The sequence below is a fragment of the Cardiocondyla obscurior genome, linkage group LG05 (genome assembly GCF_019399895.1).
Source record: "Cardiocondyla obscurior isolate alpha-2009 linkage group LG05, Cobs3.1, whole genome shotgun sequence".
Classification (NCBI taxonomy): domain Eukaryota; kingdom Metazoa; phylum Arthropoda; class Insecta; order Hymenoptera; family Formicidae; genus Cardiocondyla; species Cardiocondyla obscurior.
The window spans coordinates 3,865,203-3,890,418 of record NC_091868.1 but is presented as its reverse complement, the minus strand read 5'-3'; the positions used below and the strand labels follow the sequence as shown (position 1 = coordinate 3,890,418).

Sequence of the window (25,216 nt, the reverse complement as noted above, 5' to 3'; positions counted from 1 at the left end):
TTCGACAGTTGTCACACTGCGTACTTGTCATCCGCCACGACTGCCGCCACATTCCGGTGGCTGTCAGCGCGAGGGTCGGTTTATCTCAATCATCGTTTATTCTCCTTTGAGTTCTGTTGGAAATCCATTGGCAGAGTAACGTCGTTCTCGAGGAGACCGACAATTCGTGGTTTCGATTAGTCTTTTTCTGGAATATCATTCTAAAAAAATCTCAATGTGGCTGTCGTCTTATCACTTAGGTAAGTGATTTTATAGCTACGGAATTTTCCTCGATCTTGCTTAAATCTGCTCACTTCTTGTGCGTAATATTCTCAGATTCGCGAGAAAGGGTTACGTTGTAATAGAGAACGTCGTGAAAGATGTTGGCCGGCAGCCAACTGCAACGTAGTCACATGTATTGCCATTCTTTGGGCTGGTTTAATGTTTTGATACATTGAAAAACGAGCATTGAACGAACGTGGACCTCGAGTTGCCGCTTGGGGAGTGAGGTGATGATGCAAAATAACTCCAAGACTAGAGAAATGTTTATCGTTCGAGCATTGGAAAAGATTCTGGCCGATCGAGATGTCAAAAGATCTCATCTCTCGCAGCTTAGGAAGTCCTGCGAATCTGCTCTTGGTAAGAAGAAAGCTTTTAAACAGTACACATTTCATTATATATTGCTAATAGCTGTAGTAGTTACTAGTTAAATTTATTGATTACTTTTTTTTTTTTTTGATTATCACAGAGGACCTACGAAATGAGATCAAAGATGTGCCAGCTGTGCAAGGTGAAGAGGTTACTTCGAATGCCCTGCCACAGCCCAAGAGTGACTCAAATGTTATTACTGCTGAGAAGTATTTTTTACCATTTGAGTTAGCATGTCAGAGCAAGTCACCACGTATTGTGGTCACAGCATTGGACTGCTTGCAAAAATTAATTGCTTATGGTCATCTTACTGGCAATGTGCCAGATTCAACAGAAACTAACAAGTTGCTGATTGTACGCATTGTCGAGACAATCTGTGGTTGTTTTACCGGTCCACAGACTGATGAAGGTGTACAGCTGCAGATTATTAAAGCTCTGCTAACTGTAATGACAAGCCAGCATGTGGAAGTACACGAGGGTACAGTGCTGTTGACAATTCGTACAGTTTACAATGTTTACCTGGCATCACGTAATTTGGTAAATCAGACAACAGCTCGTGCAACTCTCACACAGATGATCAATGTGATTTTTGCACGAATGGAGACTCAAGCAGAAGAAGAAAATGTTAAGATTGATGGAGATCATCAGCAAGAAGTTCCTGTTATACCAAATGGCGAAGTTGAAACTGACCAAAGTCCGGAAAATACTTTGAATAATGATACAGTTGATTCTCATATAATTGTCAAGAGTATTCTTGATGATGTAGTAAAATCTGTAGTGCCATTGGAAGAAGAAGTAAGTTTGGAGAACGGTAGTCCAGAGGATAATGGTGATGAGGTAACCGCCGAGAACGATAACATGGTAACTGCCAAATTCACACATGTGCTGCAAAAAGATGCATTTTTGGTATTTCGAGCTGCAAGCTTTCTATGAAACCGCTGCCGGATGGTACTCCTGATCCAAGATCACACGAGCTCCGTTCTAAGATCCTGTCGCTTCAATTACTTTTGGGAATTTTGCAAAATGCTGGTCCCGTATTACGTTCTAATGAAATGTTCGTTATCGCCATTAAACAGTACTTGTGCGTTGCACTGTCGAAAAACGGTGTGTCTTCAGTGCCAGAAGTGTTCGAGCTGTCATTGGCGCTGTTCCTGGCGCTTCTCGCACGTTTTAAGATGCATCTTAAGATGCAAATTGAGGTATTTTTTAAGGAGATCTTTATGAATATTCTCGAGACTTCTAGCAGCTCCTTTGAGCATAAGTGGATGGTGATACACGCACTTACGAGGATCTGTGCGGATGCTCAGAGCGTCGTCGATATTTATGTTAACTACGATTGCGATCTTTCGGCAGCAAATCTTTTTGAAAGGCTTGTCAATGATCTGTCCAAGATCGCTCAGGGTCGTCAAGCTTTGGAGTTAGGTGCATCGCCAAATCAGGTATGTTAAAAAAAGATAAATGATAGAATAAATGTAGTATTCGTTACGGAAAATTTTTTTTGAAGCGAGCAATATATAGTTTTGTTCCTAATATTAGTATCTTACTTTTGCAGGAAAAATCCATGCGCATACGTGGTCTAGAGTGCCTTGTATCTATTCTGAAGTGTATGGTGGAATGGAGTCGGGATCTTTACGTAAATCCTAGCGTGCCAGCGGATCAACAGCCATTGTCAGATCCGTCGGATACAACACCGGAGACTCCACTGCCACGTTATGGTAGCGCTGGCAGTCTTTCGTCGGCTAATTCTAGTCTGACTGGTAACAAGGAGGTTCCAGATTCTCCAGAGCAGTATGAAGTACAAAAACAACAAAAGGAAGTGTGGGAGACTGGTATAGAGATCTTTAGTCGAAAACCTGGCAAGGGTGTGCAGTACTTGCAGGAACAAGGACTGCTCGGTACTTTGCCAGAGGATGTGGCCAGGTGGTTGCATTTGGACGAACGACTGGACAAAACCGCAATCGGGGACTTTTTAGGCGATCATAATCATAATCAGGTAATGAGAAGAAAATATTTGAAATAATAAATAAACCAACTAATAGATATTTTAAAACATTTGATAAGTTTTAATGATATAATTATTTTGATAATTTATTTAAATAATTGATTTTATTATATTATTTGTTTAGGTCATGTATCATTACATCGATCAAATGAATTTTGCTGAACGCGATCTGGTAACTGCACTCAGGTATTTCCTAGAGGGTTTTCGACTGCCCGGCGAAGCACAGAAGATCGATCGATTAATGGAAAAGTTCGCCAATCGTTACTGCGAATGTAATCCTAACAATGGTCTTTTTACGAGTGCAGATACAGCCTACGTTCTCGGGTTTTCAATCATAATGTTGACCACTGATTTGCATTCGCCGCAGGTTAAAAATAAAATGACCAAAGAACAATACATTAAGTACGTAAATTATTTTTTAAAGTTAATTAAATTAAAACGTTTTATATTTTTATTGTTTTTGATACTAAATTAATTTCTTTAACTATAAATTTGAAAAGTAAATTTGTATTCTTATTTATCAGACTTAATCGACGCATCAGTGACAATGAGGATCTTCCTGAAGAATATTTATCTAGGATTTACGATGAGATTGCTGGCAATGAGATTAAAATGAAATCGAATCCTAATAACAGTCGACTTACTGGCAAACAGTTGATATCTAGTGAAAAGAAGCGACGATTGTTATGGAACATGGAAATGGAAGTGATTTCTACGGGGCCAAAGAATTTGATGAAATCTGTTAGTCATGTTCAAGCACCATTCACCACAGCGAAACATTTGGAGCATGTACGTCCGATGTTCAAAATGGCCTGGACACCATTTCTCGCTGCATTTAGCGTTGGACTTCAAGATTGTGACGATCCAGAAATTGCGTCACTCTGTTTGGATGGTATTAGGTGAGAAAACATTTTTTATGTAGAAAAATGGAGGAAACAATTTACAATTTATGTTTTTCTTTATTTTACATTATTATATTTCATATTTTAGGTGTGCTATTCGTATCGCCTGCATCTTTCATATGAGCCTCGAACGCGATGCCTATGTGCAAGCTTTAGCGAGATTCACTTTGTTAACAGCAAACTCTCCTATTACTGAAATGAAGGCGAAAAACATCGATACTATTAAAACTCTTATTACAGTAGCTCACACTGATGGCAATTACCTAGGCAGCTCGTGGCTCGATGTCGTCAAATGCATCTCTCAATTGGAGTTGGCACAACTAATAGGTACAGGAGTGCGGCCACAATTGCTGGGGCCACCATCAAAACCGCATTTCCCCTCGCCATTAGCGAACTTTGGTAATCTTACGCACTCTGGCAGTTCGCACCAGAGCAACAATCTTAATTTAAGCTCATTGGACCCCAGCGTAAAGGAGTCTATTGGCGAAACCAGCTCGCAGAGCGTTGTAGTGGCCGTTGATCGTATCTTTACCGGCTCGACGAGACTCGACGGTGATGCTATTGTTGAATTCGTCAAAGCTCTCTGCCAGGTCTTTTTTTTTTTTTAATTAAATCAACGATTATAATATAATATTAGACTGTATAATGAATAACAATAATAATTTTCAGGTATCTCTCGAGGAACTGGCACACCCTACACAACCGCGTATGTTCTCTCTTACGAAGATTGTCGAGATTTCGTACTACAATATGGGTCGTATTAGGCTGCAATGGTCGAGGATTTGGCAAGTCCTCGGCGATCATTTTGATAGAGTAGGATGCAGTCCGCGACAAGATATCGCATTTTTTGCAGTGGATTCATTGAGACAGCTGGCCACTAAGTTTATCGAGAAAGGCGAGTTTGCCAATTTCAGATTCCAAAAAGATTTCTTAAGGCCATTCGAGCACATCATGAAAAAGAATAGGTAATATAATTTAGTTTTTTTAATTATGCTTTTTTTTTTGTAGTTTAATTATATTATAATCCGACATTTGTTATGTGTAACGTGTATTTATGTATTAAACGTCTTTGATTACGTTAATTCAATATAATTTAGATCTCCTGTGATTCGAGATATGGTTGTGAGGTGCGTAGCGCAAATTGTTCATTCGCAAGCACCGAATATTAGATCTGGTTGGAAGAACATTTTCAGCGTCTTTCACCATGCAGCTAGTGATCGTGACGAATCCGTTGTCGAATTGGCCTTTTCTATGACCGGCAAGATTATTAGTAAGTAAGAGGCAATAATGAATGCGATTTTATTGTTAACACCAATTTTTTTTTTTTATATTAGGATATATTTTAAATGTATTATGTTAATTCTAATAATGTTATTATATAATTTGTGTATTATAGACGAGTTGTATGCAGACGACTTCAGTATCATGGTAGATTCTTTCCAAGATGCCGTTAAATGTCTGAGCGAGTTTGCGTGCAACGCTTCTTTCCCAGATACTAGTATGGAGGCAATTCGATTAATACGTTCTTGTGCTTCTTACATTGATGCGAATCCTAATCTGTTTGCCGAGGGTATGATGGACGACAGTGGAATGGTTTCCAAAGAAGACCGAGCCTGGGTACCACCATTGTCTTTACTCATTTATTTTTCACTGATTGATTTTACATTCTTTCCTTTTTTTCCTTTCTTTTTTTTTTTAGGTGAGAAGGTGGTTCCCGCTGCTGTTTGAATTATCCTGCGTTGTGAGTAGGTGTAAGTTGGATGTTAGAACGCGCGCACTGACTGTGCTTTTTGACGTCGTAAAAACCCATGGAGCGTCCTTCAAGCCTCATTGGTGGAAAGATCTTTTCCAAGTTCTTTTTAGGATCTTTGATAACATGAAGCTGCCCGAACAGCATACAGAGGTTTGTACAATTTTAAACATAAAAAAAGAAAGACAAAAATTTGTATTTTTTTATTAAGTATCTGAACATCTAGATTCGCGAGCGAAGTTTTACACATAAACAATTTATTAATAAATTGTAGAAAGCTGAATGGATGACAACAACGTGTAATCATGCGCTATATGCCATTGTGGATGTATTCTCGCAGTTTTACGATACTTTGGGTCCTTTGTTACTGGAGCAGCTTTATTTCCAGCTTCTCTGGTGTGTCCAGCAGGACAACGAACAGTTAGCACGATCAGGTACAAATTGTTTGGAAAATTTAGTCATCAGCAATGGTATTAAATTTGACGAACAAACCTGGGAGAAGACTTGTCGATGTGTTCTGGATATTTTCGAGAGCACTCTACCGTCCGCGTTGCTCACGTGGAAGCCGCATTCACAGAACAAGGAATCTGATCTCGACGTGATCACTGGCGAATCTGATGGTCTTCACGTTGGTATTCTGAAAAGAAGCAATAGCGCACAGAGTTTGAACACCGAGATTTTGCCGAAAACGAAGCTGTTCTCTGCATTGCAAATAAAATGTGTAGTTCAGCTTGAGTTAATACAGACCATCGATAATATCGTTTTTTATCCAGCAACTTCGCGCAAAGAGGATCAAGAGAATCTTGCGCTCGCGCAGGCTGACATGTTGAACGGCAAATCGTCGGAACTTGTAAAGTAAGTATTCTTTGCTATGTCAATTATTTTTTATTTAATAATATACAGCGACTTTGACTTAATCAGTTTACGTTCAATTTGTAGAGCAATATTAGGAGAAGTTCTACTTTTTATGTGACGCTGTTGAGTAATAATTTCGACAACTCATTAATCCGATTTCTCAATAATTAACTAAAAACATTTATGTAAAGTTTAGATATAACTGATCGACTCTTTAAAATAAATTGCCTGCCGTGCGATCATGACGGTCCGTGGTTTCGATGTATCAAGATCGCAAATCATAATAGCGCCGCTGCGATAGTTTGACTTCCAACCGTTGGCAAAGTACCAGTCACAGCGGCCTGTGGCCGATATTTGTAAGCCGGTATTCATAATCAGTTTTTATATTTAAGATTGTCTTATAAGTACAGTCTTATTCGATTAGTACCAGTCACAGCGGCCTGTGGCCGATATTTGTAAGCCGGTATTCATAATCAGTTTTTATATTTAAGATTGTCTTATAAGTACAGTCTTATTCGATTTTTAAACCAATTACAGAACTATATTATTGACTTAAAATATTGCTTAAGATGATCTTGAAGTAAGAAGAAAATATAAACACCGGCTATGGACCGTTCTTATTTATAGTTTTGCGTGTACGAAACCAGGTTTTTCGCGTCTCAAAGTGAGAGATTTTCGCGCACGATAAATTTGTACCGCCAATATCCTGCTGCAACGCGATTTACTGTGGGACTATATGCGTAATCAGTGACAGTGCTAGAATTTTGATCCCGGACGATACCGGCGATTAATTAGTCTTCGCACGTTTGACGGTTATCGGAACCATCTCAGACCATTTTTTCGAAGGCTCTGTTTATCACCACGTAGGAAAAGTTATTTTAATCACATTTATTAAAGTGCTTTTTACTTTATATAAAAATTACGCAAATTCAAATAATAACACATTGATCTACTTAGAGAGCCACACTCTGCGTGCCTTCGGAAATCAGAAAATAAATGGGCAACAATTAATTCGATTAAATAATAATTTTGTTTTATTAACTAAATTTGGGTTTAGTTGAAAGTTTAATCTGTTTAACAACATTTTTTTCTCAGTGTAGCACTTTAAAAAAAAACTGATATTAAAAAACGCTTTAGTTTCCCAAGTTTGTCCAAATATTTCGGATCTTCATTCAAATTGTTTTCTTATTAAATGTTTTTTGTCAGATTAATTGCACGCAATTAAATCATCTGCTGACCCATTGTTAGGTTTTACAAAAAGATCTCAGAAAACGTGCGCATTGCAGTTAGCATAAATTCTGCGTATACAGGGTGTCTGAAATATGATGTCCAATCTTAAATTTGTGAGTAGGGACATAAAAACGGTGACGAAAAGTCCTGAACAATTTTTCAAAATTCTTTATCATTTTCGAGAAAAAAATTAAAATATAATACACGTAAGTACACGTAAGAGTGATAAGGAAGACACGATTTGAGCGAGCGCGACAGACGACGGCGCGAATATTACAAACAAAATAGGCGGAGTTAGCGCGTGACAATAAGCGAGCGGTGAGCGGTGAGCGGGAAGAATCACCTGAACATTTTTCAGACGCATTTTTATATTTAGTTGCTGACGCGACGAGAAGTCAAGTCTCCCATTGAAGATCATTTGTGCCATAATCATCTGATCAACGGTGCAATTGTTTTCCATAGATCAGGCTTTATTTCCTTACGGCGAGACGAACAATGGCGTTCCGCGGACTGTTTGATTTTTTTCAAAGCGACAGCAAATTAGACGAGAAACTTGGCCTGACCGCAAAACAAAAAAGATTGGTGCAGAGCACATGGGCGATTGTTCGTAAAGACGAAGTATCGGTTGGCGTCGCTCTATTACTGGCGTAAGTGAATTGCCGTTTTCTTCATTTTGCTCCACACGCGTTTTCTACCGGATCGCTTCTCGTAAGCTTCGACGATTGCGGAAGTAATCGCTTCGTCGCAACTAAACAGCACAGAGAAAAAGAACGAGAAAGAATGAGAGAATAAATGAGCAATTTTTATTAGCTTTCTCAGTCACTTGAATGCCTAATTACAACTAAAAATAAAGAAAACAGTTAATTAAAAAAAATCTTAATTTTTAATAAAAAAATTGTTTCGCTGCAAGTGACAAACAATAGGCGTGTTAGAAATTCCTCCAACGTGATCGAGACTTCCTTGCCCGACGAAGAACTTCCGCATTTCATTGAGCCATTTATTTATTTAATGAATTAATCATCAATGCGTATCTGGTGCATGATAAAAAATCCGTGTCACGCGCGATGGACTTCGTCGCGAACATTCTCACGTTTCGTCGAAATCATTCGCGTTTGCTAATGCGTACTGCGTCGCGAAAGAAGCGGCTGAATGCGTGCTAAATTGTCGCCGCTGCCTTTATTATCGCGCGTGATTGCGGGCAAATTATTACATCGTCCGGCTGTTTACAATTTAATATTATATCTTTGGTATGCTAAGGTGATCGATTCCGCAAATAGAACTTGCGATTCGTATGCGAACGCGAGATAAACGGACGTTTTTTCCAGCTTGTATCTTTTGAACTTCTTAGTGTGCTTATTGAAGTTTCGCGTTCGACAATTTCGAATATTTAGTTGTTTAAAAAAAAAAAAAAAAAAGAAAAGAAGTGTGAATAAATTAAGGGCATTTTAAAAACGACATATAAAACTGATTAACTTTTTCTTATTGCTTTCTAAACCATTTCTTTTTAACAGCAAGAAATTATTTTATTATTATTAATCTTTACACTGCATGATATAAAGAGTAATCTTTAATACTTTGCCTTTATGTTGCATTTGAACATGATTCTAATAATGGAGCATTGGTCTTTAAACGATCTCACTTTAACTGATTTTTCAAAATGTTGCACGTTTAGCGAACTTACTATCTTTATAATTCTAAATTGCATTTTTATAGTTATTTTAAAGAATATCCGGACGATCAAAAACAATTTAAGTCGTTTAAAGATGTTCCTCTTGATGAACTGTCAAAAATAAAGATTCCAAGCGCATGCTGTAAATATTGTAGCAACGCTTGGTAAAGTAATCGAGCAAATGCATGATCCGGAATTGATGGAGGCGAGTTTAATCAACTTAACTGAAAAACACAAGAACCGTGGGCAAACACAAAAGCAATTTGAAGTAAGTAAATGTTTATTTTTTCTTTTCAAAATTCTACCTTTTTCTATTGCTTTACTATATAAGTTAATATTTTCAAGTCATGATGTGACTTGAATATGATATATGAAATATGAAAAGAAATTTTGATAATTTTATTTCTGGTTCTGGCACTGAAAGTATTTGACGATAATATTCTTTTGAATAAATAGTTGATAATTTATCTTGTTTACTATATATTTTTATTAGTTCAACATTAATTTTATCTATATTTGTAGTACACGTTTATTTTTCCAGATATATAGTAAGATAAATTTTGTTTCAGAATTTAAAACAAGTTATATTAAATCTTTTCCCTTCTTTATTTGGGAAGCAATATACGCCGGATGTGCAGGAGGCTTGGAAGAAAACGTTAGATCTAACCTTCTCGAAAATATATCAAGTTTTCGCGGATTGAGTTTCTGCATTTTTTAATTATAATTAATAAATTTGTGGCACACATTGTTTTATCACGACAGTGATTTATTCTTTGTAAGATAATATTTTTTTAATATAAATAACTTTTATAACTAATAATAAAACAAAAATGTTTTTTGCAATCGAAATATCAATGTTTCGAGAAACGAGATGTAATTAACGAAATTAATATGATGCAATATTATAATAAAATGTGTACATATTATATCATAATAAGACGTACTGTATTAATTATAATTATAATTTTTTCCAATCTTCTTGTTATTATATGAAACATGTTTTATATTTTATTATTCTTTTGCCGAAGATCGAACAGATTGAACAGATGTATTTTACGTCATGTGTGATCGCCAATAAAACGAATTATTTATCGGAATTATTTTCGCGTGGAAGCCGCGATTCCGAGTTGGGCTCTCTGCTTCGTAGTATTTGTCACGTGTATGCATAGTGAGAGCTAGTCATACTCTACGTAATTATTAGCATTAATTAATTAAAGGCACATATTTCAACGAACAAATGGGTAAGGGTCGAAAGAATAAACCAAAAAAGAACTTTGCTGAAAAACGTCGTGAGAAACAGAAGGTACGATTATTCATATTTTAGGCAAAATGTGTAAGAGGTTATGTCTAGTTTAATATGTGATTGAAATATAAATTTCAAGAATGTGTTATATTATTGATAATTGCAGAAAAAAGGAGAATGGGACAGTACTCCTCACAGGAGCTACGCGGATATTATTCGGGAGAATAAAGATTTTGAAAATTATTACAAAACGCAGGGAATAGTGTCGGATGATAAATGGGACGCATTCATCGGTACTATGAGGACAAATCTGCCTGTTGCTTTCCGCATTACTGGTTCTAAAGCTGAGGCTAAAGTCTTATTGGAAATAATCAAGAGTGATTTTTTCAAAGAGATTTTGAATGCAAACTTGGATGGTGATAAGGAGGACGTTAATAGTCGACCAAAAACTATATTATACAGTCTACCTTTTTATCCAGAGGAACTGGCTTGGCAGTTGCAATTAACCAGGAAGGATATCCGACGATCTGAAGCATACTTTAGGTTACATAATTTCCTTATTGCTGAAACTAAAAATGGCAGTATTAGCAGGCAAGAAGTGGTTAGTATGGTTCCTCCTTTGGTTCTGGATGTTAAACCTTCACATAAGGTTCTTGACATGTGTGCTGCACCAGGATCAAAGACTGCACAGCTTATAGAAATGATACACGCAGATGAAGGAAACTCTTCATTGCCTCCAGGTAATTTATATTAAATTATGCATATGTATAAAAAAAAAAAAAAAAAAAAAAGTCAACTCTAAATGTTTATATATCAATTTTTGTTGTAGAAGGCTTTGTAATAGCTAATGATATTGATAATAATCGATGCTACATGTTAGTACACCAAGCTAAAAGATTAAACAGTCCAAATATTCTTATTACAAATCATGATTCATCAATTATGCCTAACTTTATGATTACAAAACCAGATGGTTTAAAGGATATATTGAAGTAAGAATTCAAACTTAATAATATTAAATTTAAGTAATTAGTTTTGCATAAAAGTTTTTTTATAGGTTTGATAGGATACTTGCTGATGTTCCATGTAGTGGTGATGGTACTATGCGAAAAAACCCAGATATATGGTGCAAATGGAGTCCTGCCAATGGCAGTAATCTCCATGGGTACAAATTTAATTTTTAATATTATATATTGTGTAAACAATAATATACAAAATACTAATTTTCTCTATTTTATAGAATTCAGTACAGGATAGCAAAACGTGGCTTAGAATTACTAGCAGTTGGAGGGAGAATGGTATACTCCACATGTTCATTAAATCCTATTGAAAATGAAGCGGTACTTCACAGACTTCTTTGTGAGACTGGAGATTCAGTACAACTAGTTGATTGTAGAGATTTAGTGCCAGGATTAGTGTGTGACTCGGGTTAGTTCTAAAATAGTCATATACGAAATACATATATAATAAGATATTTATAAATTTTTAAAAATTATGTATAATATATTTTATAATTAGGAGTCACACATTGGAAACCAGCATCTAAAAATTTACAATTCTTTAATAGCTGGGATGATGTCCCAGAACAATGGCAAACGCAAGTACGGCCGAAAATGTTTCCTCCAGACCCTAACGAAGCTTCCAAGTTTCATCTTGAACGTTGGTAAAATCCAATTAAATTAAGAGATAAAAATAAATTATTTCTGTAGATTATATTTTAATAATTTTTTAGTATGAGAATATTACCACATCATCAAGATACTGGAGGTTTCTTTGTAGCTGTATTGGAAAAAATAAAATCTCTGCCGTGGGAAGCTGAAACTTGTGCACTAAATCAAAATATACAGAATGTAGATGGTAGTGAAAGTAAAGATGAAAAAACAATCGAAAAAGAAACCTTGCAAGATACGGAGCTTTCAGAAAGTGGAAAAAGAGTATTAGAAAAAGAAAAGAAATCATGGGAACCACAAAAAAAACGAAGAAGAATCGTTGGTTATAGAGAAGATCCATTTGTTTTTTTTAAAGATGAGACAGAAGACGTATGGAAGTCTATTAAGTGAGTTTATATATTTTTTTTTCTTGCACTTTTTAATATAAAATATTATTTTATATAATTGTTTTTTTAATGCATTATTTTATATTTTCAGAGATTTTTATGGTATATCTGACGATTTAGATCCACGTTGTTTGTTAGTAAGATGTCACGAAGGGAAAAAAAAGAATATTTATTTTACGTCGCCGGCAATCCGTGACATAGTGATATCTAACGAAAATAAAGTAAAAATGATCAATACTGGGGTTAAGACATTTGTGCGGTGCGATAATAAAAATATGAATTGCGCCTTTAGACTTGCTCAAGAAGGAATGCACAGTATCATAAATTACATAAGTGATAACAGAAAGCTCCAGATCTCGAAAGAAGATTTAATAATGCTTTTACAAAGTGACGAGCCGCACACGCCACCTGAAATTGAAAAATTAAGTTCAGACACTCAACAACATCTCAAGGAATTCGGTAAATATATGTTTTTCTATGTTCCTTATACTTTTTTATATTATAAAATTCATAAATATTACTTGGAAAATATGTTTGTGTTTAAGCAACTGGAAGTTGTATACTTTTATACAAAGAAGAGAAGACTGACAATCTAAATCGTCTAAATCTCCAGCTAGTAGGGTGGAGGGGAACAATGTCTCTTAGAGCATATGTGCCTACTTGCGACGCGATTCATTATTTACGGCTTTTAGGAGCAGACTGCTCTAAATTTGGTATGTTGCTTGTAATAATATTATATTATCATAAAAGAATATATGTATATTATTCATATTTTGATCCTACAGAGAAAAATAAATTTGAAGAAAATCGTGCAGCTGCTTTAGCCGAAGACGATAATAATGGTGATGTAAAAACAGAGTTAAAAACCGAAATTAAAACGGACATTAAAACCGAAGATTAATTAAAAAGTTATAACGACAACTAAGGATAACAAAAAGAAAGTTAATGACACAGAGAATGTAAGTGTAACAAATAAGTGAATTATTCGTTAAGACATAATTAAAATTTTTCAACTTTTCTGGTTTCATACATATATGACACTTGAAATTATTTGTCTAATAAAGGTATTTTAATTTAATAATTAAATATTGATACTAAAAAATATGTGCGTTAGATTAAAAAGGGATTAAAGAAAAAATAATTTTTTTAGGATAAAATCATCAATGACGAAATGATAAAATGATTATTTTTAATTCTTTTTTTTTTTTTTTTCTTTTATAAAATAACTAGTTTATGAAATGATACGGAACGTGTAACATTTTTTGAGCTTTTCATTTCCTAATACCTATTGGACTCATTTCGCCATATTTGTACATTATAGTACAAATTTTTATTTGAAATATGGCCGGAAGGAATTATTAATCCTGAAATGACAAATTTTTGTAACATCTGTTACCACCGCCTTTAATAATTGATGCGCTTTTGCGCGTATCCTGCGATCTTCTGAATATCATGCAACAATGATTTAAAAAAATGAAACCTATTAACAATTTTTAATATCTCTCGTCTTGGCCAGATCATGTCTCTCACATGATTCCATAAACTAGTTTAATTGTGCCGTCTAAATCTATTATATACATGTGTACAACGAAGACTAAATATGGCGTTAGCCGCGGCCGCTGCGGCGACGGCGGCTAGCGTACGTGAGTTCCCCCTCTCTCGGCCGCCGAGTGCGGGGAGGTGGTAGTAGACCGCGTTCTCCCTCAGTCCTCTGTGACCTGTGCTCTGTGGAACATCTACGTACGTGCTTCGTGTGAGATTCGACGCACCCCACGCCAAGATCACGTACGCTAGCCGCCGTCCCAGCACCACGAACGCCATTCCTGACGGTAAGTGTATACTGAAAGTCAATTACGATGTTTGCTACGGCGACGGCTGTTAGTGTGGTGTGCGTCGAGACATGTGCCGCGAAGAGCACATCAGGCTGGCCGCTTTCGTCGCGGCAAATGCCATATCTGTGTTTTTCAATGCGCCAAGATTTTTAACTTTTAATTAAAAGTTAATTTTATAACTACTAAAAAAACGATAAGTTTGCTATAAAAAAATCATTTAAATATAGATACAAATATGAAAAACACTGGACATCTCACATATATAATGTATATAAAATAAATAAAATCAAAATCCTTCTCTCTAAGACTTGTCAAATTCCTCCATTGGTTTTGACGTCGTTGCCTGATGCTAGTAATCCCTACCCGTCGGTGAAGTTAATTTGCCACTGAGGTTTTGCGAGTTAGACGATGATTTCGAACCTACAATTGTATAGAAATTTCAAATTCCTCTAAAATATTATTATAGGGCTATTTTACTCTTTTATAAAAGTTTTACAAGAGGTTAGAGAACTTGCTTTCGGATTTAGTACTGCTTAAATAAAGATATATCGTGCGTAGAACTTACAACTTTTTCCAATTTTGCTTCGTGGATTATTTACACACGGATGTTCTCCCATAAGGTGTTCTCTCCATTTATTTTGATTGACCAAGGCCGAACAAAGAGGACAGCGTTCGTATCCTTCGATAGGTTCTAAAATAAAAATTAAGAATTAAAATCTCGTTTTATTTGATCTGTGTAATCATATTATATTGGAATGACGTAGTAATAGTACTTGTGCATTTTTTATCTTGTCTGTGATTTTCGAACGCATTTTCATTAACAGCTTGTTTACACGTGTCGCATTTTACGTAATTGCTCCTCATATCGCATTCATCTGTAAAAAAAAAAAAAAAAAAAAAAGACAGATTAATATATAATATATAATAAATGTAAATTACATTTTCTTTGCCGTGACTATTATGCAATACTTTTAAATATTAAATACAACTTAAACATATTAAAAATCTCTCGCGCACTTACTCAGCAAATGCAGATTTAAATAAGAAATTTCTACCACTTGCTTACAGGCTTCGCATTTTGTTAACATAGGACAAGTTCTCCAATAATGTATGTTCAGACCTTCTTCGGAATATACTTGTCCCTTCGACAAGCAAAATATGCACATCCTGTAAAATATTTATCGTCATTTTCCACATCGTTTGCGATTAATGAATTTAATTCGTACACCGTACTTACTTATCCCCCTTATGATCGGTACTGTTTTCGGACGGAGACGTAATACTCGTTGAACTTCCGGTGCTCACAACCGGGCTCGATCTAGATGGTGACTTGGTTAAATTTGTTACATTATTTTCCGTAGTTCTAGTTCGCGTAGGCGTCGTTGTTGCTTTATGGGTGGATTCGGCTTCCTTTTTCCTCTGCAATTATTTGTACATGTAATTGCAAATCTCCATTTTATTTAAGTGTCGCGTACCTGAAGATCAATCAAATCGAATTCATGGAAGAGCTGGCGATACAGTAAATTTCGTCGTGTTATGTCGTCGTCGGGGGGTAATTGTTTTCGCACCAGTCTGGGATTGACTTTGTACACCAATACGAGAATTCTCTCGGAGACCTTTCGCACCGCCTCGGCCGGATGATGCAAACCGGAAGAACCTAATTCGGATAATGTCCGACAAGTCAGCCCGCTACAACAATTACAATACCTTATCAGAGTAATTGCGTTTTAATAATACAGAGTTGAGTTTGAGGAGGGACCTCTGCGAATCGATTAGACGAAAGTCAGAAGGACTGCGTTTCGACGGCAGAGGCCCAATATTCCTCAAAACATTTGGTTAACATTCCTCATGCAAATTCGAGCGTTCTCAGGCTATTATTCAGAATCACCTTTGTTTCTCTGTGGAAATACCGTGGCTGAGTATCAGTTGCTCCACCATTTCCAGTCGACTAAGTGCAAGTCTCTGATGTGTGCTACTATTAACGGGCCTGGTCAAATGCACTGGTATTATATGTAATTCCCGCACGCATTTGCAATCTGCCATGCTAAGGATCGTATGCACTGCCATATTATGGATCCTCGGGGTAGTGTCTCCAGATTTTGTCAAAAGTTCCGGTAGTAGACGTTCTACGCTTCTGGCAATTTCAGTCGAGGATACTCTAAATAAATTATCAATTAAATTAGGCACTAAATAATAGGCGGAAAGAACAGTAATAAATATAGGTTCAAAAGATTTACCTGTCTGCAGCGAACTCTGCAAAGAAGATTCGAATAAGCTGCGCTGCCAAGCTATACACGCTGAAAACTTTATCTCTCAGAGCTCTGTGTAGCAGCAGAATAGCCGCTCTGGCCGTTTTATTCGGAGAATGCTTCGAAACGGCCGAATCAAACTTTTTCAATTCTTCTTTCAGTTGCATCAGTCCTTCCTCTTTGTCCGTGAATTGTTTTGAATAGAACTTTTCTACCTGTACGATGCATTTATTGTTATCACTTATTCTATATTCATCAAGTTTATATGTATATATCATTCATATATCATGTATTCTATATTCGAAGCAATTTTTCCATTACCATCTCCATCCCAAAAACCGTGATAGGTAACGCCGCTTGCTTTTTCTCCCTGTCGTTAAGTTTTGAGGTAACCTTCATCTCCGAGCTATCCAAGTGGCACTCTCTTGTAAACTCATTTGTGTGCGAGCTAAACGTAGATATTGATATAAATTTATTATTGTAATAACTTTGCAATATTTCAACGTTAGTGTTACTGTCTTACTGTCTTAAAGCGGGGATAGTCCTTTCCTCGTACGCCTCGTAACTCGACCGAAGGGCCGGACCTGCTGATTTAGTTTTCCGCCTTGAGAGAGATCCTTTGTTACAGTTCTGTTTTTCAAGAACACCGTTTGTAGGACTGCCGGTTACCTCTAAACAGCGTAAAAGTTGTTAGACGTTATGTAACTATGTAAAAAATTAAAAAATCTCAATTATATAAACAAAAAAAAAAAAAAACAAAAAACATAAAGTATGTTTTAAAAAATTATACCGGGACTGTTGGATTTTTGGCGCAATGGTGAGATGGGTGGTTGATGTATAGGACCGGTTGGGGACACAGCACCATCGCGATTAGAGACGGTCAGTCTCGGAGGAGACGTAACGTTGTCAGGTAATCCCGCTGTGTCGGTCGATGTCGGTTCTTTGTCCTCCGCGGTCGATAGATTGTTCTGTTCCACAGGCTATGTTATAAATTAATTGATTCGGTAATTATCATTATTGCCAGGCTCTCGCTAGCAAAAAATTGCAAATGCTAACTTACCCCATTAATCTCAAGGAGATTGTATATTTCCAACGATTGGTAGACTTGCTGTCTGTATTGTTGAGCCTGAGCTTTTTTAGCCTTGGCCTTGTCATAATCTTCCAAAGCTATAGCGTACTTCTTCTCCAACTCATACTTGCCTAGACGCTCGCCTGCTTTTCTGAGATTCTCCATAGCTACTTTTAACTTCGAAGCGTATTCGAACCTCTCTTCTTCCACCGCCAGCAACTTTTTTACCTCCATTTGTCTTATGATTTTTGCCACTTCCCGATCAACGTACATCTCGAAGGCCAGATCGTCATACGGCGAGATATAATGTGGATTGTATGGAGCGTCTCCTTGTCCAGTTAATTCCTGGTCATAAGGCTCGCCAAGTATATTTATGGCTATAAGGCCAACCTGATAAAAATAATTTTTATAAAAATTTCAATAAATTTATCTGCGATAATAACAACTATTTATTTCACTTTGTCAATTCGCTTTATTTCAGGGAGTTGCGTACCTGACAGTAAGTGTTGTGCGCATTACTGTGCGGTTTGTGTAACCTGAGCTTCAACGACAACGCTTCTGTTTCTGGAAGAGCCACACTTTTCAACTCCCTGCTTTTATAAAGGGTCGACGCGTTGTCAGACAGCGTGATATATCCCAGGTAACTGAAATCCGTCGAAGCGGATGCATTTTCTTCCCTTGACGTCCAGATCTCCAGCTTCTCAGCTGCAAAGCAAAATCTATTAGTTTACATTCTTCACAAAAACGATATCGGCAGTACCATTGAAATATCGTCTACGTCACGGTAAATTTTATATTAACAACTCGCGTTGATAATTAATTTTTTAATTATTATTCGAATAGAATAACTTTTTGATATTCACACTTACGTATGAGATATTGGTGAGCCAGGACTTGTATCCTCGTTAGCTTTGTCGGCCCATGAAGTCGTAGAATCAGTTCTTGAGGATACGTGCAATTTCTTGCACTTTGCCAACCTCTCACTGTCGGCCCGTGAACGTTAAGCTCTAACGACGAGTGCCTATCCTCCTCGCCTTGAAAAAATAAAAAAGAAAAACAATTTAGAATCCGAGTAAAATCCTACCGTACGGCTTAGCTCTTTAACTATGAAAAATCGTGCTGAAATCAAACCGGCGCTTTTTTCATTGCTTCAATTTCAGTTTTACATATTTTTATCGCAATTCTAATATATTAATAGTTGAAGCATCTAGATCTGCGACTCGTCCGTTGAAACTTTAATCGAATGTCGAGCAGGTACCATCGAGGAAGTTCTTACTATACATTATTTTATTATTGATGCGCATAGTTACATATGGTGCTAGGCACCGCTACTTAAAGTACTTTGATTGCGTAGTCTCAGATACTTCTTCAAGTGTTCTTTCACTGCAATTGTAAATTTTCATTTACAGTTACAGTATTTATAATTCTGCGCGTTTCCACGGGTTGGAAAATCGGTGTCCGACAATGCCAATTTTATTCTTTAAAGTACTATCTATACTTTTCTAATTCGTCTTATAAAAAAAAAAAAAAAAAGGGAGGTTTTTAGAATAACGCAACGTCGTCACGCGATATCGCGGTTCTACGTGCAATTGCTTCACGAAATTTAGATGCACGTCATTCCGAGCTGTGCCACCTCACGTTTACGAATTCATAACGCAGTCTATTCATTTTTAAAACTAATTCCGTGATTATGGCACGGATATTGCTCCCGTCGATCAAAACCGCGAACACGTGCTGCGGCCTGATAACGTGCCGGGTCGCGAGCCGGGGAGCCGCGTTGCGACTCGTCTCGTAACAGAAATCAATGCGTCCTAATATGTGATAAGAGCGTTAAAACGCGACGATGATAATTAAAGTACCAGAAGCCACGCAAGCTTTAGTCCCAATCTTAGAGTCTCGAGGAGCGCGTTTCGAGCGCAACGTAAATTTCAGAAAATTATGTGATCAAGAAACTTTATTCTAAAAACATAGATTACGTTAGTTATCAATTGATTAATTAAACTTTAATTTACTCTCGTGGAAATAGACTTGAGTCATTAATCATACGCGATGTTCTGTTTCGAGCTATTATCGCGCACTGTCTTGAATGATGAAGTGGTCGAGCGCGCCACTGTTTAAAAAAAAAAAAAAAAAAAGATTATTAATTTGCCATCCGCAGAATTTAGATTTCCGCGGTACCCAGCTCTTTCTCAGGAATCGCACGAGGTTAGTATTTTACTTGGTGATTTTGGGTTCGGCCGCCTTACTCGTGGCATAGACGACGTTGAATCCGATTTTCCTGGGCATGTCTGGGGGTTGCTGATCGTCGGGGAACGTTGGTGCGAACGGCCGAGATGTTGCACCGCGAAACGCACGGATGAACGAACGGGGAGGAACGGAGAGACACGTCAAAATCTAAAAGGCACAGCCATCTGCAAGCTCGATAAAGGGGGAGCTTGCAAGTTTCACCCCGGCGCGCAGGCCACCCCACTTGCGCATCCGGTCGCGGCGAAGCTTGCGACAGAACTGGCTTCGTGCTGGAATTGCTTTCTCCCTGTCGTCGCTAACGGCTCAGGGATTTTCCTGCAAAAAGGCATGCGTATATTCGCGATCGTTTTGCATAGGCTGTTATAAACGCGACGTAGATAATAAAACGGAGATTTTCACCCGACTGTCGGAAGCAATAAAATCTAGGAACGAAGGGGTGAATCGGAAACTAGAAACTTAACGTGAATTTATTTCCTTCGACCAAAGGATTGAACGGTTTCCCGCTGTTTCCTTGCTATTTATTTATTTTAATAGACAATCTGAAATTAAATTAAAATTTTGCAATCGCGTTTAAAAATATATTCTTTTTTTTTTTTTTTTTAACATTTATGAAACTATATAATTTTGTTGTTTTTTTTTTTATTGTTGTATACTTCAATTAATTGCTGATATCTATATTAGAATCCAAGTCTTTTTTAAGAAAACGTAATACAAATAATGAACAAAGTTGTAAAAGGTATGAAAATATATAAGGATCCCTAGGAAATTGTTTATGAGGGATAAATCACGTTTGTTTACTATGTAAATGTAAATTCTACTGATATAGTCGTCTCACGTCTTGCATTTTATTTAAGCCTGCTTGGGTAGAAATATAGACTGTAATTTCGTAATGGATCAATAAATGGAGGCTGCGTGACGTCAGAGGGTGCGGCGAGGGTGGGCAAACCCCCCGAGAAGCGTTATGTACGCATGCTCCTCTACACCGTTCACGGCCACGTGTAGACGCACGTGTCCTGTTGTAAAGAATTTTTATTATTCCCGCGTGTAAACAGTTACGAAAGAAACAGAAATCCCTGATGTACGCTAATTTTGAAATGAATACTTCGACCATTCATTCTAATATCTAGGGTAAAAATATGCTGAGTTTAAATTTATATATAATTAGTAATATATAAAAGTATTATAATTTATTTTAAATATTCTAAATACATACATATAAATTTTTTTCTATATATTTAGGTAATTATTTAGGTAATATAAAATCTGGAATGTTTTGCTAGGATGTTTGGTGCTTCCTGATGCTGTTTAAACGCAAGAATCTGAGAGAATCGTATTTTTTTTTTGTTTTTTTTAACTTACAACCTTCTTGTCACTTACGTGGTAGCAAAAAGATATAAAAGGCCCTTGACAAATTGAACAATTTCTGAGCCACCAAGTTTAGATTGACCATAGACTCTGTCAACAAATGTAATTGGCACTTCCCCTATTGTGTAATTAAATTGCCTAGCTCTGACTATCATTTCCATTTGGAATACATATCCTTTGGACACACAGGATTGTATCAGCTTTTCCAGAACGTCTTTTTTATAAAGCCTATATAAAATGCCATGTTAAAAATGTAAAATCTAATAGTAACATTTTATATATATATATATAAAGAATATTACCTAAAGCTACCAGTTAAATCACTTGCCCCAGGTCTCAATAAAATCTGTGTTAGAAAATTTGCACCTCTGCTGACCAGCTTCCTTTTGAAATCCCAGCCATAAACCCCACCACCCTGTGCATATCTTGTACCACTGACTATGTCTAGATTCAAATACCGTTGCAACTCTGCCATTTTTGGAATAAACTTGGGCTGTAAAATACGAGATTTGTTTTTTTTTTTTAGAGAGATATCCACCGTTACCTTTCAATTTGCTCACCAATATAATACATACATGATGAGATAAGTCAGCATCCATGATAACGATAAAATTTCCAGTTGCATATTTAATTCCATGCATATAAGCAGTCCCCAGTCCTAATTTCTTTTCTCTAGGCTTCAAAACTATTTTATTGTCGCCATAAACACGTTGAAGTTGCTTGGCCATGTCCAGAGTCCCATCTGGAGAACCGTCGTCTATCACAATAATTTCATAGGCGAGCTCGCTGTAAGCGTTGTAAATTATTACTTGTTTAATTAATTATTATGTTAACATTTCCTTCGACTATGCAGCTCAACAACTTATTAATTTTTATATTATCGCTCGTACATAATTTCTAATCAGCTATAGGTTATGTGATAGTCTACGTTTCTCACCTTTCCTCCATGTATTTCACGATGAGCCATATTATTATCGGTAGGTTCTCCACTTCGTTGTAGGTGGGAAGCAAAATCGAATACTTGTCATTTTTGCATAAATCTTTTACAGTGCTCTTCACTTGTTCTTTATTTACCATTTTGGCACCAAAGAAAACTCAACTCCGAGCGGACTCGAATCTTTAGAGCGATCGTTCCGGTATTTTTCGTGACGTTGTCAAAGCTGCTGTACACTCACCGTCAGAAATGGCATTCGTGGTGCTACGACGGCGGCTAGCGTACGTGACCTTGGCGTGGGGTGCGTCGAATCTCACACGAAGCGCGCGTGTAAATATGTCGTGGAGCCAGTGATGGGAATTTTAGCTCCGAGCAACATCGATGTTGCTGGAGTGGGGGACCACGCACACACGCCGACGTCCTGTCGGTGAGCGCGCCTCGCTCGGCCACGCTCGGTCTCGCTCGACTTGCAGAAGAGGACAGATATATATATGTTCCGTCTTCTTTGCACCGATGCAGCTACGAGTCGTTGCCTACGTCAGCCTACGAGCCTACGACTACGATAAATGCACACATCGCGCGATGCGGCCCGCGTGAATCGCAGGCACTAAGATACATGTTTCTTTGCAGGTTGTATATTAGAATACGATGTGGTCTTCCGCACTACCCAGGAGGTGCAACTTACAGTGCGTTAGGTTTTTTAACGTACGTATAATATAGCTACCGGCGAAGGTCCACGTGGACCTTCGCCGATAGCTATATCATACCATATTTTTAACATCTTTACCATTTGTAAATTGTCCAACACGCAAAGTGTCCGACAAACTTAATATTAAATTGTTAATAAATTAACTGTCCAACACGCAAAGTGTCCAATAGATTGCATATGCTATATGTAGAAAGGATAATTTTTTATGGAAGTGAATAAAAAGGAAGAGAGGCTATATTAGTTATTTAAATTTTTATTTTAATTAGAAATATTATTAAAAAATTTATATTTAACTAGGTGTCCGCCCCGGTCTCGTCTACCGCCTCGGCCTCGACCACAGTTTATTTATTAACAATTTAATATTAATTTGTTAATAAATAAATTGTGGCCGAGGCCGGGGCGGACACCTAGTTATATATCAATTTTTTTATAATATTTTTAATTAAAATAAAAATTTAAATAACTAATATTGCCGCTTTTCTTTTTCATTTACTCCCGTAAAAAATTATCCTTCCGACATATAGTATACGCAATCTGTTGAACACTTTGCGTGTTAGACAGTTTATTTATTAACAATTTAATATTAAGTTTGTCAAACACTTTGCGTGTTAAACAATTTAAAATTGGTAAAGATATTAAGAAATGTGGTATGATATGGCCACCGGCGAAGGTCCACGTTACAAAACCTAACGCACTGTAAGTTGCACCACCTGGGTAGTGCGGAAGACCACATCGTATTCTAATATACAACTTGCAAAGAGAAACATGTATCTTAGTGCCCGCGATTTACGCGGGCCGCATCGCGCGATGTGTGCACTCATCGTAGTCATAGGCTCGTAGGCCGACGTAGGCTACGACTCGTAGCTGCCTCGGTGCAAAGAAGACGGAACATATATATATCTGTCCTCTTCTGCAAGTCGAGCGAGACCGAGCGTGGCCGAGCGAGGCGCGCTCACCGACAGGACGTCGGCGTGTGTGCGTGGTCCCCCACTCCAGCAACATCGATGTTGCTCGGAGCTAAAATTCCCATCACTGCGTGGAGCAGCGGTCACGGAGGCCACCCTCGGTGGCCGGAGAGAGGGGGAAGTCACGTACGCCAGCCGCCGTCGCCGCTCGTCGCAGCAAATGCCATATCTGCTTTTCAGTGTACACTACCGCCACCAACGCGCAATCATCGACACACGGTTTCGTCGCGGATACCAAAGATGGCAGTAGTATGCAACGATTTTAATAGCGTCACGAAAAGACATTAGACCGATTACTTGATTGTTCTAAGCGTTTAAACTGAAGACTTGGGTCGAGTTTCCTCCGGTTCAAATGGTAGATATTTTACATAAGTATTGTATAATTATTATCTTGTTCGTCTAAAATACTTAAATGATTTTCAAGACTCCATTATGTATCTTTACTTGCAAGGAAAATGTGGGAACGCGCACGACCGTAAAGTCACTTTCGAAGCCGTTTTTTCCAAAGCGACTGAAAATTGAGGTTACCGAGGAAATGAATGATTATATTCTTAAAATGAACAAGAGCGTTAGATGGTAATGTGTTTGTGAAATGTTTTTATTTTTTACACGTATACAATATTTTTATCTAAATGATTATCTTATTATTTTTCACGCTATACATTTCCAAGTATTCTAATTAATTTCTTATGGTTGTAGTATCGTAATCACACGCTTGCTATAATTTGCTAACAGTAATAGTAATAGTTGTATATCGATTTATCTGCAAGTTTATAATCTACAACTTTATCCAAGTTATCGCATGTTGTTACATAAATAGATAATGCCGAACAGAGATAAGAAGCGCTTTTCGATTATTGCTTCAATTTCTCCCGCATATTTTACAAATTCTTCCGTAACTACTTCCAGTATTTTATCGATCTAATTTATCATTTTCTTTTTCAGATTACTCGTGTATTGGCTGCCGCTGTCTACCGCCGATAATCGCTTATCGCCGTAACGAGCCTGCAAGCATGCAAATATTGCGCAAACATGTACGTATTCGCACACGAATGTGCATATTTCATATATATTTGGTCCATTGGCCGTTTCCGCCGCGTGCGACAAAGGTCGGCCAACCATCAGTACCGGTCGACTGAGCTTCGACACCTTGGACGAATTGTCTGCAAAGTTTATTCGTCGCAATTTAATATTAAGAAACTCAAGCACAAGTCCATGTAAGCGTATACTTAAAAATTAGCCGAATAATTTGTCTACAATTTTTATCGCGCGTTAATTTCATTTAAATAATGAAAAAGAAAATAAGCGAGAGAATATGTAAAATATAAATCATTTATATTACAATATTAGTTAACTCTTGAGTTCTGCAAAATGTTGTACAACGTTGCAAATACAGGTTGCATCCATATTGTATAAATAAATTTTGTTGCAGGAACGAATTCTACATGCATATCTGCAGTGACGTGAAAGCAACTCTAACTCAGGTTTAATCGGTAAGTAAAGGATTCTCCT

The 25,216-nt window shown here is 37.1% G+C and overlaps 5 protein-coding genes and 1 long non-coding RNA gene across 9 annotated transcripts; 4 read left to right on the top strand and 2 right to left on the bottom strand.

The window, feature by feature from the left end:
• Window positions 1-51: 51 nt before the first annotated feature.
• On the top strand, window positions 52-6,247 carry LOC139103006 (brefeldin A-inhibited guanine nucleotide-exchange protein 1-like). The gene is given in 13 exon segments (XM_070657310.1): window positions 52-239; window positions 316-618; window positions 728-1,540; window positions 1,543-2,066; window positions 2,180-2,620; window positions 2,754-3,031; window positions 3,154-3,528; window positions 3,620-4,121; window positions 4,201-4,496; window positions 4,629-4,801; window positions 4,928-5,148; window positions 5,231-5,434; window positions 5,556-6,247. Coding segments are annotated over 12 exon segments (4,539 nt in total). The 5' UTR covers window positions 52-239; window positions 316-491; the 3' UTR covers window positions 6,141-6,247.
• LOC139103010 (globin-like) lies at window positions 6,002-10,338 on the top strand. Its single transcript, XM_070657318.1, is given in 5 exon segments — window positions 6,002-6,136; window positions 7,829-8,013; window positions 9,080-9,157; window positions 9,159-9,303; window positions 9,605-10,338. Coding segments are annotated over 4 exon segments (507 nt in total). The 5' UTR covers window positions 6,002-6,136; window positions 7,829-7,861; the 3' UTR covers window positions 9,737-10,338.
• Nsun2 (tRNA (cytosine(34)-C(5))-methyltransferase Nsun2) lies at window positions 10,199-13,415 on the top strand. 2 transcript variants are annotated; one of them, XM_070657314.1, is made up of 10 exons: window positions 10,199-10,338; window positions 10,445-11,018; window positions 11,108-11,270; window positions 11,336-11,443; window positions 11,519-11,706; window positions 11,797-11,941; window positions 12,011-12,334; window positions 12,426-12,793; window positions 12,880-13,047; window positions 13,120-13,415. In XM_070657314.1, exons 1-10 carry the CDS (start codon window positions 10,273-10,275, stop codon window positions 13,233-13,235), a joined length of 2,220 nt encoding a protein of 739 aa, XP_070513415.1. In that variant the 5' UTR covers window positions 10,199-10,272; the 3' UTR covers window positions 13,236-13,415. The 2 variants fall into 2 exon arrangements, with proteins under 2 accessions (XP_070513415.1, XP_070513414.1); XM_070657313.1 differs by having other exon boundaries at window positions 12,880-13,415.
• Window positions 13,416-13,517: 102 nt separating this feature from the next.
• Window positions 13,518-19,862, bottom strand: LOC139103007 (centrosomal protein of 104 kDa). 2 transcript variants are annotated; one of them, XM_070657311.1, is made up of 15 exons: window positions 19,731-19,862; window positions 18,354-18,518; window positions 17,978-18,189; window positions 17,476-17,874; window positions 17,206-17,395; window positions 16,939-17,086; window positions 16,737-16,863; window positions 16,404-16,630; window positions 16,055-16,324; window positions 15,642-15,873; window positions 15,404-15,585; window positions 15,188-15,333; window positions 14,940-15,041; window positions 14,732-14,857; window positions 13,518-14,586 (listed from the first exon to the last, which is right to left on the bottom strand). In XM_070657311.1, exons 1-15 carry the CDS (start codon window positions 19,768-19,770, stop codon window positions 14,516-14,518), a joined length of 2,637 nt encoding a protein of 878 aa, XP_070513412.1. In that variant the 5' UTR covers window positions 19,771-19,862; the 3' UTR covers window positions 13,518-14,515. The 2 variants fall into 2 exon arrangements, with proteins under 2 accessions (XP_070513412.1, XP_070513413.1); XM_070657312.1 differs by having other exon boundaries at window positions 15,642-15,855.
• Window positions 19,863-19,907: 45 nt separating this feature from the next.
• Dpm1 (Dolichyl-phosphate mannosyltransferase subunit 1) lies at window positions 19,908-22,363 on the bottom strand. 2 transcript variants are annotated; one of them, XM_070657316.1, is made up of 5 exons: window positions 22,034-22,363; window positions 21,672-21,882; window positions 21,399-21,589; window positions 21,109-21,324; window positions 19,908-20,046 (listed from the first exon to the last, which is right to left on the bottom strand). In XM_070657316.1, exons 1-5 carry the CDS (start codon window positions 22,171-22,173, stop codon window positions 19,929-19,931), a joined length of 876 nt encoding a protein of 291 aa, XP_070513417.1. In that variant the 5' UTR covers window positions 22,174-22,363; the 3' UTR covers window positions 19,908-19,928. The 2 variants fall into 2 exon arrangements, with proteins under 2 accessions (XP_070513417.1, XP_070513418.1); XM_070657317.1 differs by lacking the exon at window positions 19,908-20,046 and having other exon boundaries at window positions 20,555-21,324; window positions 22,034-22,359.
• A 1,417-nt stretch (window positions 22,364-23,780) lies between these two features.
• On the top strand, window positions 23,781-25,197 carry LOC139102676 (uncharacterized). Its single transcript, XR_011545743.1, has 3 exons — window positions 23,781-24,280; window positions 24,650-24,738; window positions 25,137-25,197. It is a non-coding gene; the product is annotated as an uncharacterized lncRNA (long non-coding RNA).
• Window positions 25,198-25,216: the final 19 nt, after the last annotated feature.

Excerpts from the sequence above, each read along its gene's own strand:
- Nsun2 (XM_070657313.1), top strand. The coding sequence starts at position 10,273 with ATGGGTAAGGGTCGAAAGAATAAACCAAAAAAGAACTTTGCTGAAAAA. Across the intron at positions 11,942-12,010 it reads AAGTTTCATCTTGAACGTTG|TATGAGAATATTACCACATC; the intron begins GTAAAATCCAAT and ends ATAATTTTTTAG. Across the intron at positions 12,794-12,879 it reads ACAACATCTCAAGGAATTCG|CAACTGGAAGTTGTATACTT; the intron begins GTAAATATATGT and ends TTTGTGTTTAAG.
- LOC139103007 (XM_070657311.1), bottom strand. The coding sequence starts at position 19,770 with ATGCCCAGGAAAATCGGATTCAACGTCGTCTATGCCACGA. Across the intron at positions 18,190-18,353 it reads GGCTCACCAATATCTCATAC|CTGAGAAGCTGGAGATCTGG; the intron begins GTAAGTGTGAAT and ends TTTGCTTTGCAG. Across the intron at positions 16,631-16,736 it reads CGGTTTTTGGGATGGAGATG|GTAGAAAAGTTCTATTCAAA; the intron begins GTAATGGAAAAA and ends TGCATCGTACAG.
- Dpm1 (XM_070657316.1), bottom strand. The coding sequence starts at position 22,173 with ATGGTAAATAAAGAACAAGTGAAGAGCACTGTAAAAGATTTATGCAAA. Across the intron at positions 21,590-21,671 it reads ATGCTGACTTATCTCATCAT|CCCAAGTTTATTCCAAAAAT; the intron begins GTATGTATTATA and ends CGTATTTTACAG. Across the intron at positions 21,325-21,398 it reads GATTTAACTGGTAGCTTTAG|GCTTTATAAAAAAGACGTTC; the intron begins GTAATATTCTTT and ends CATTTTATATAG.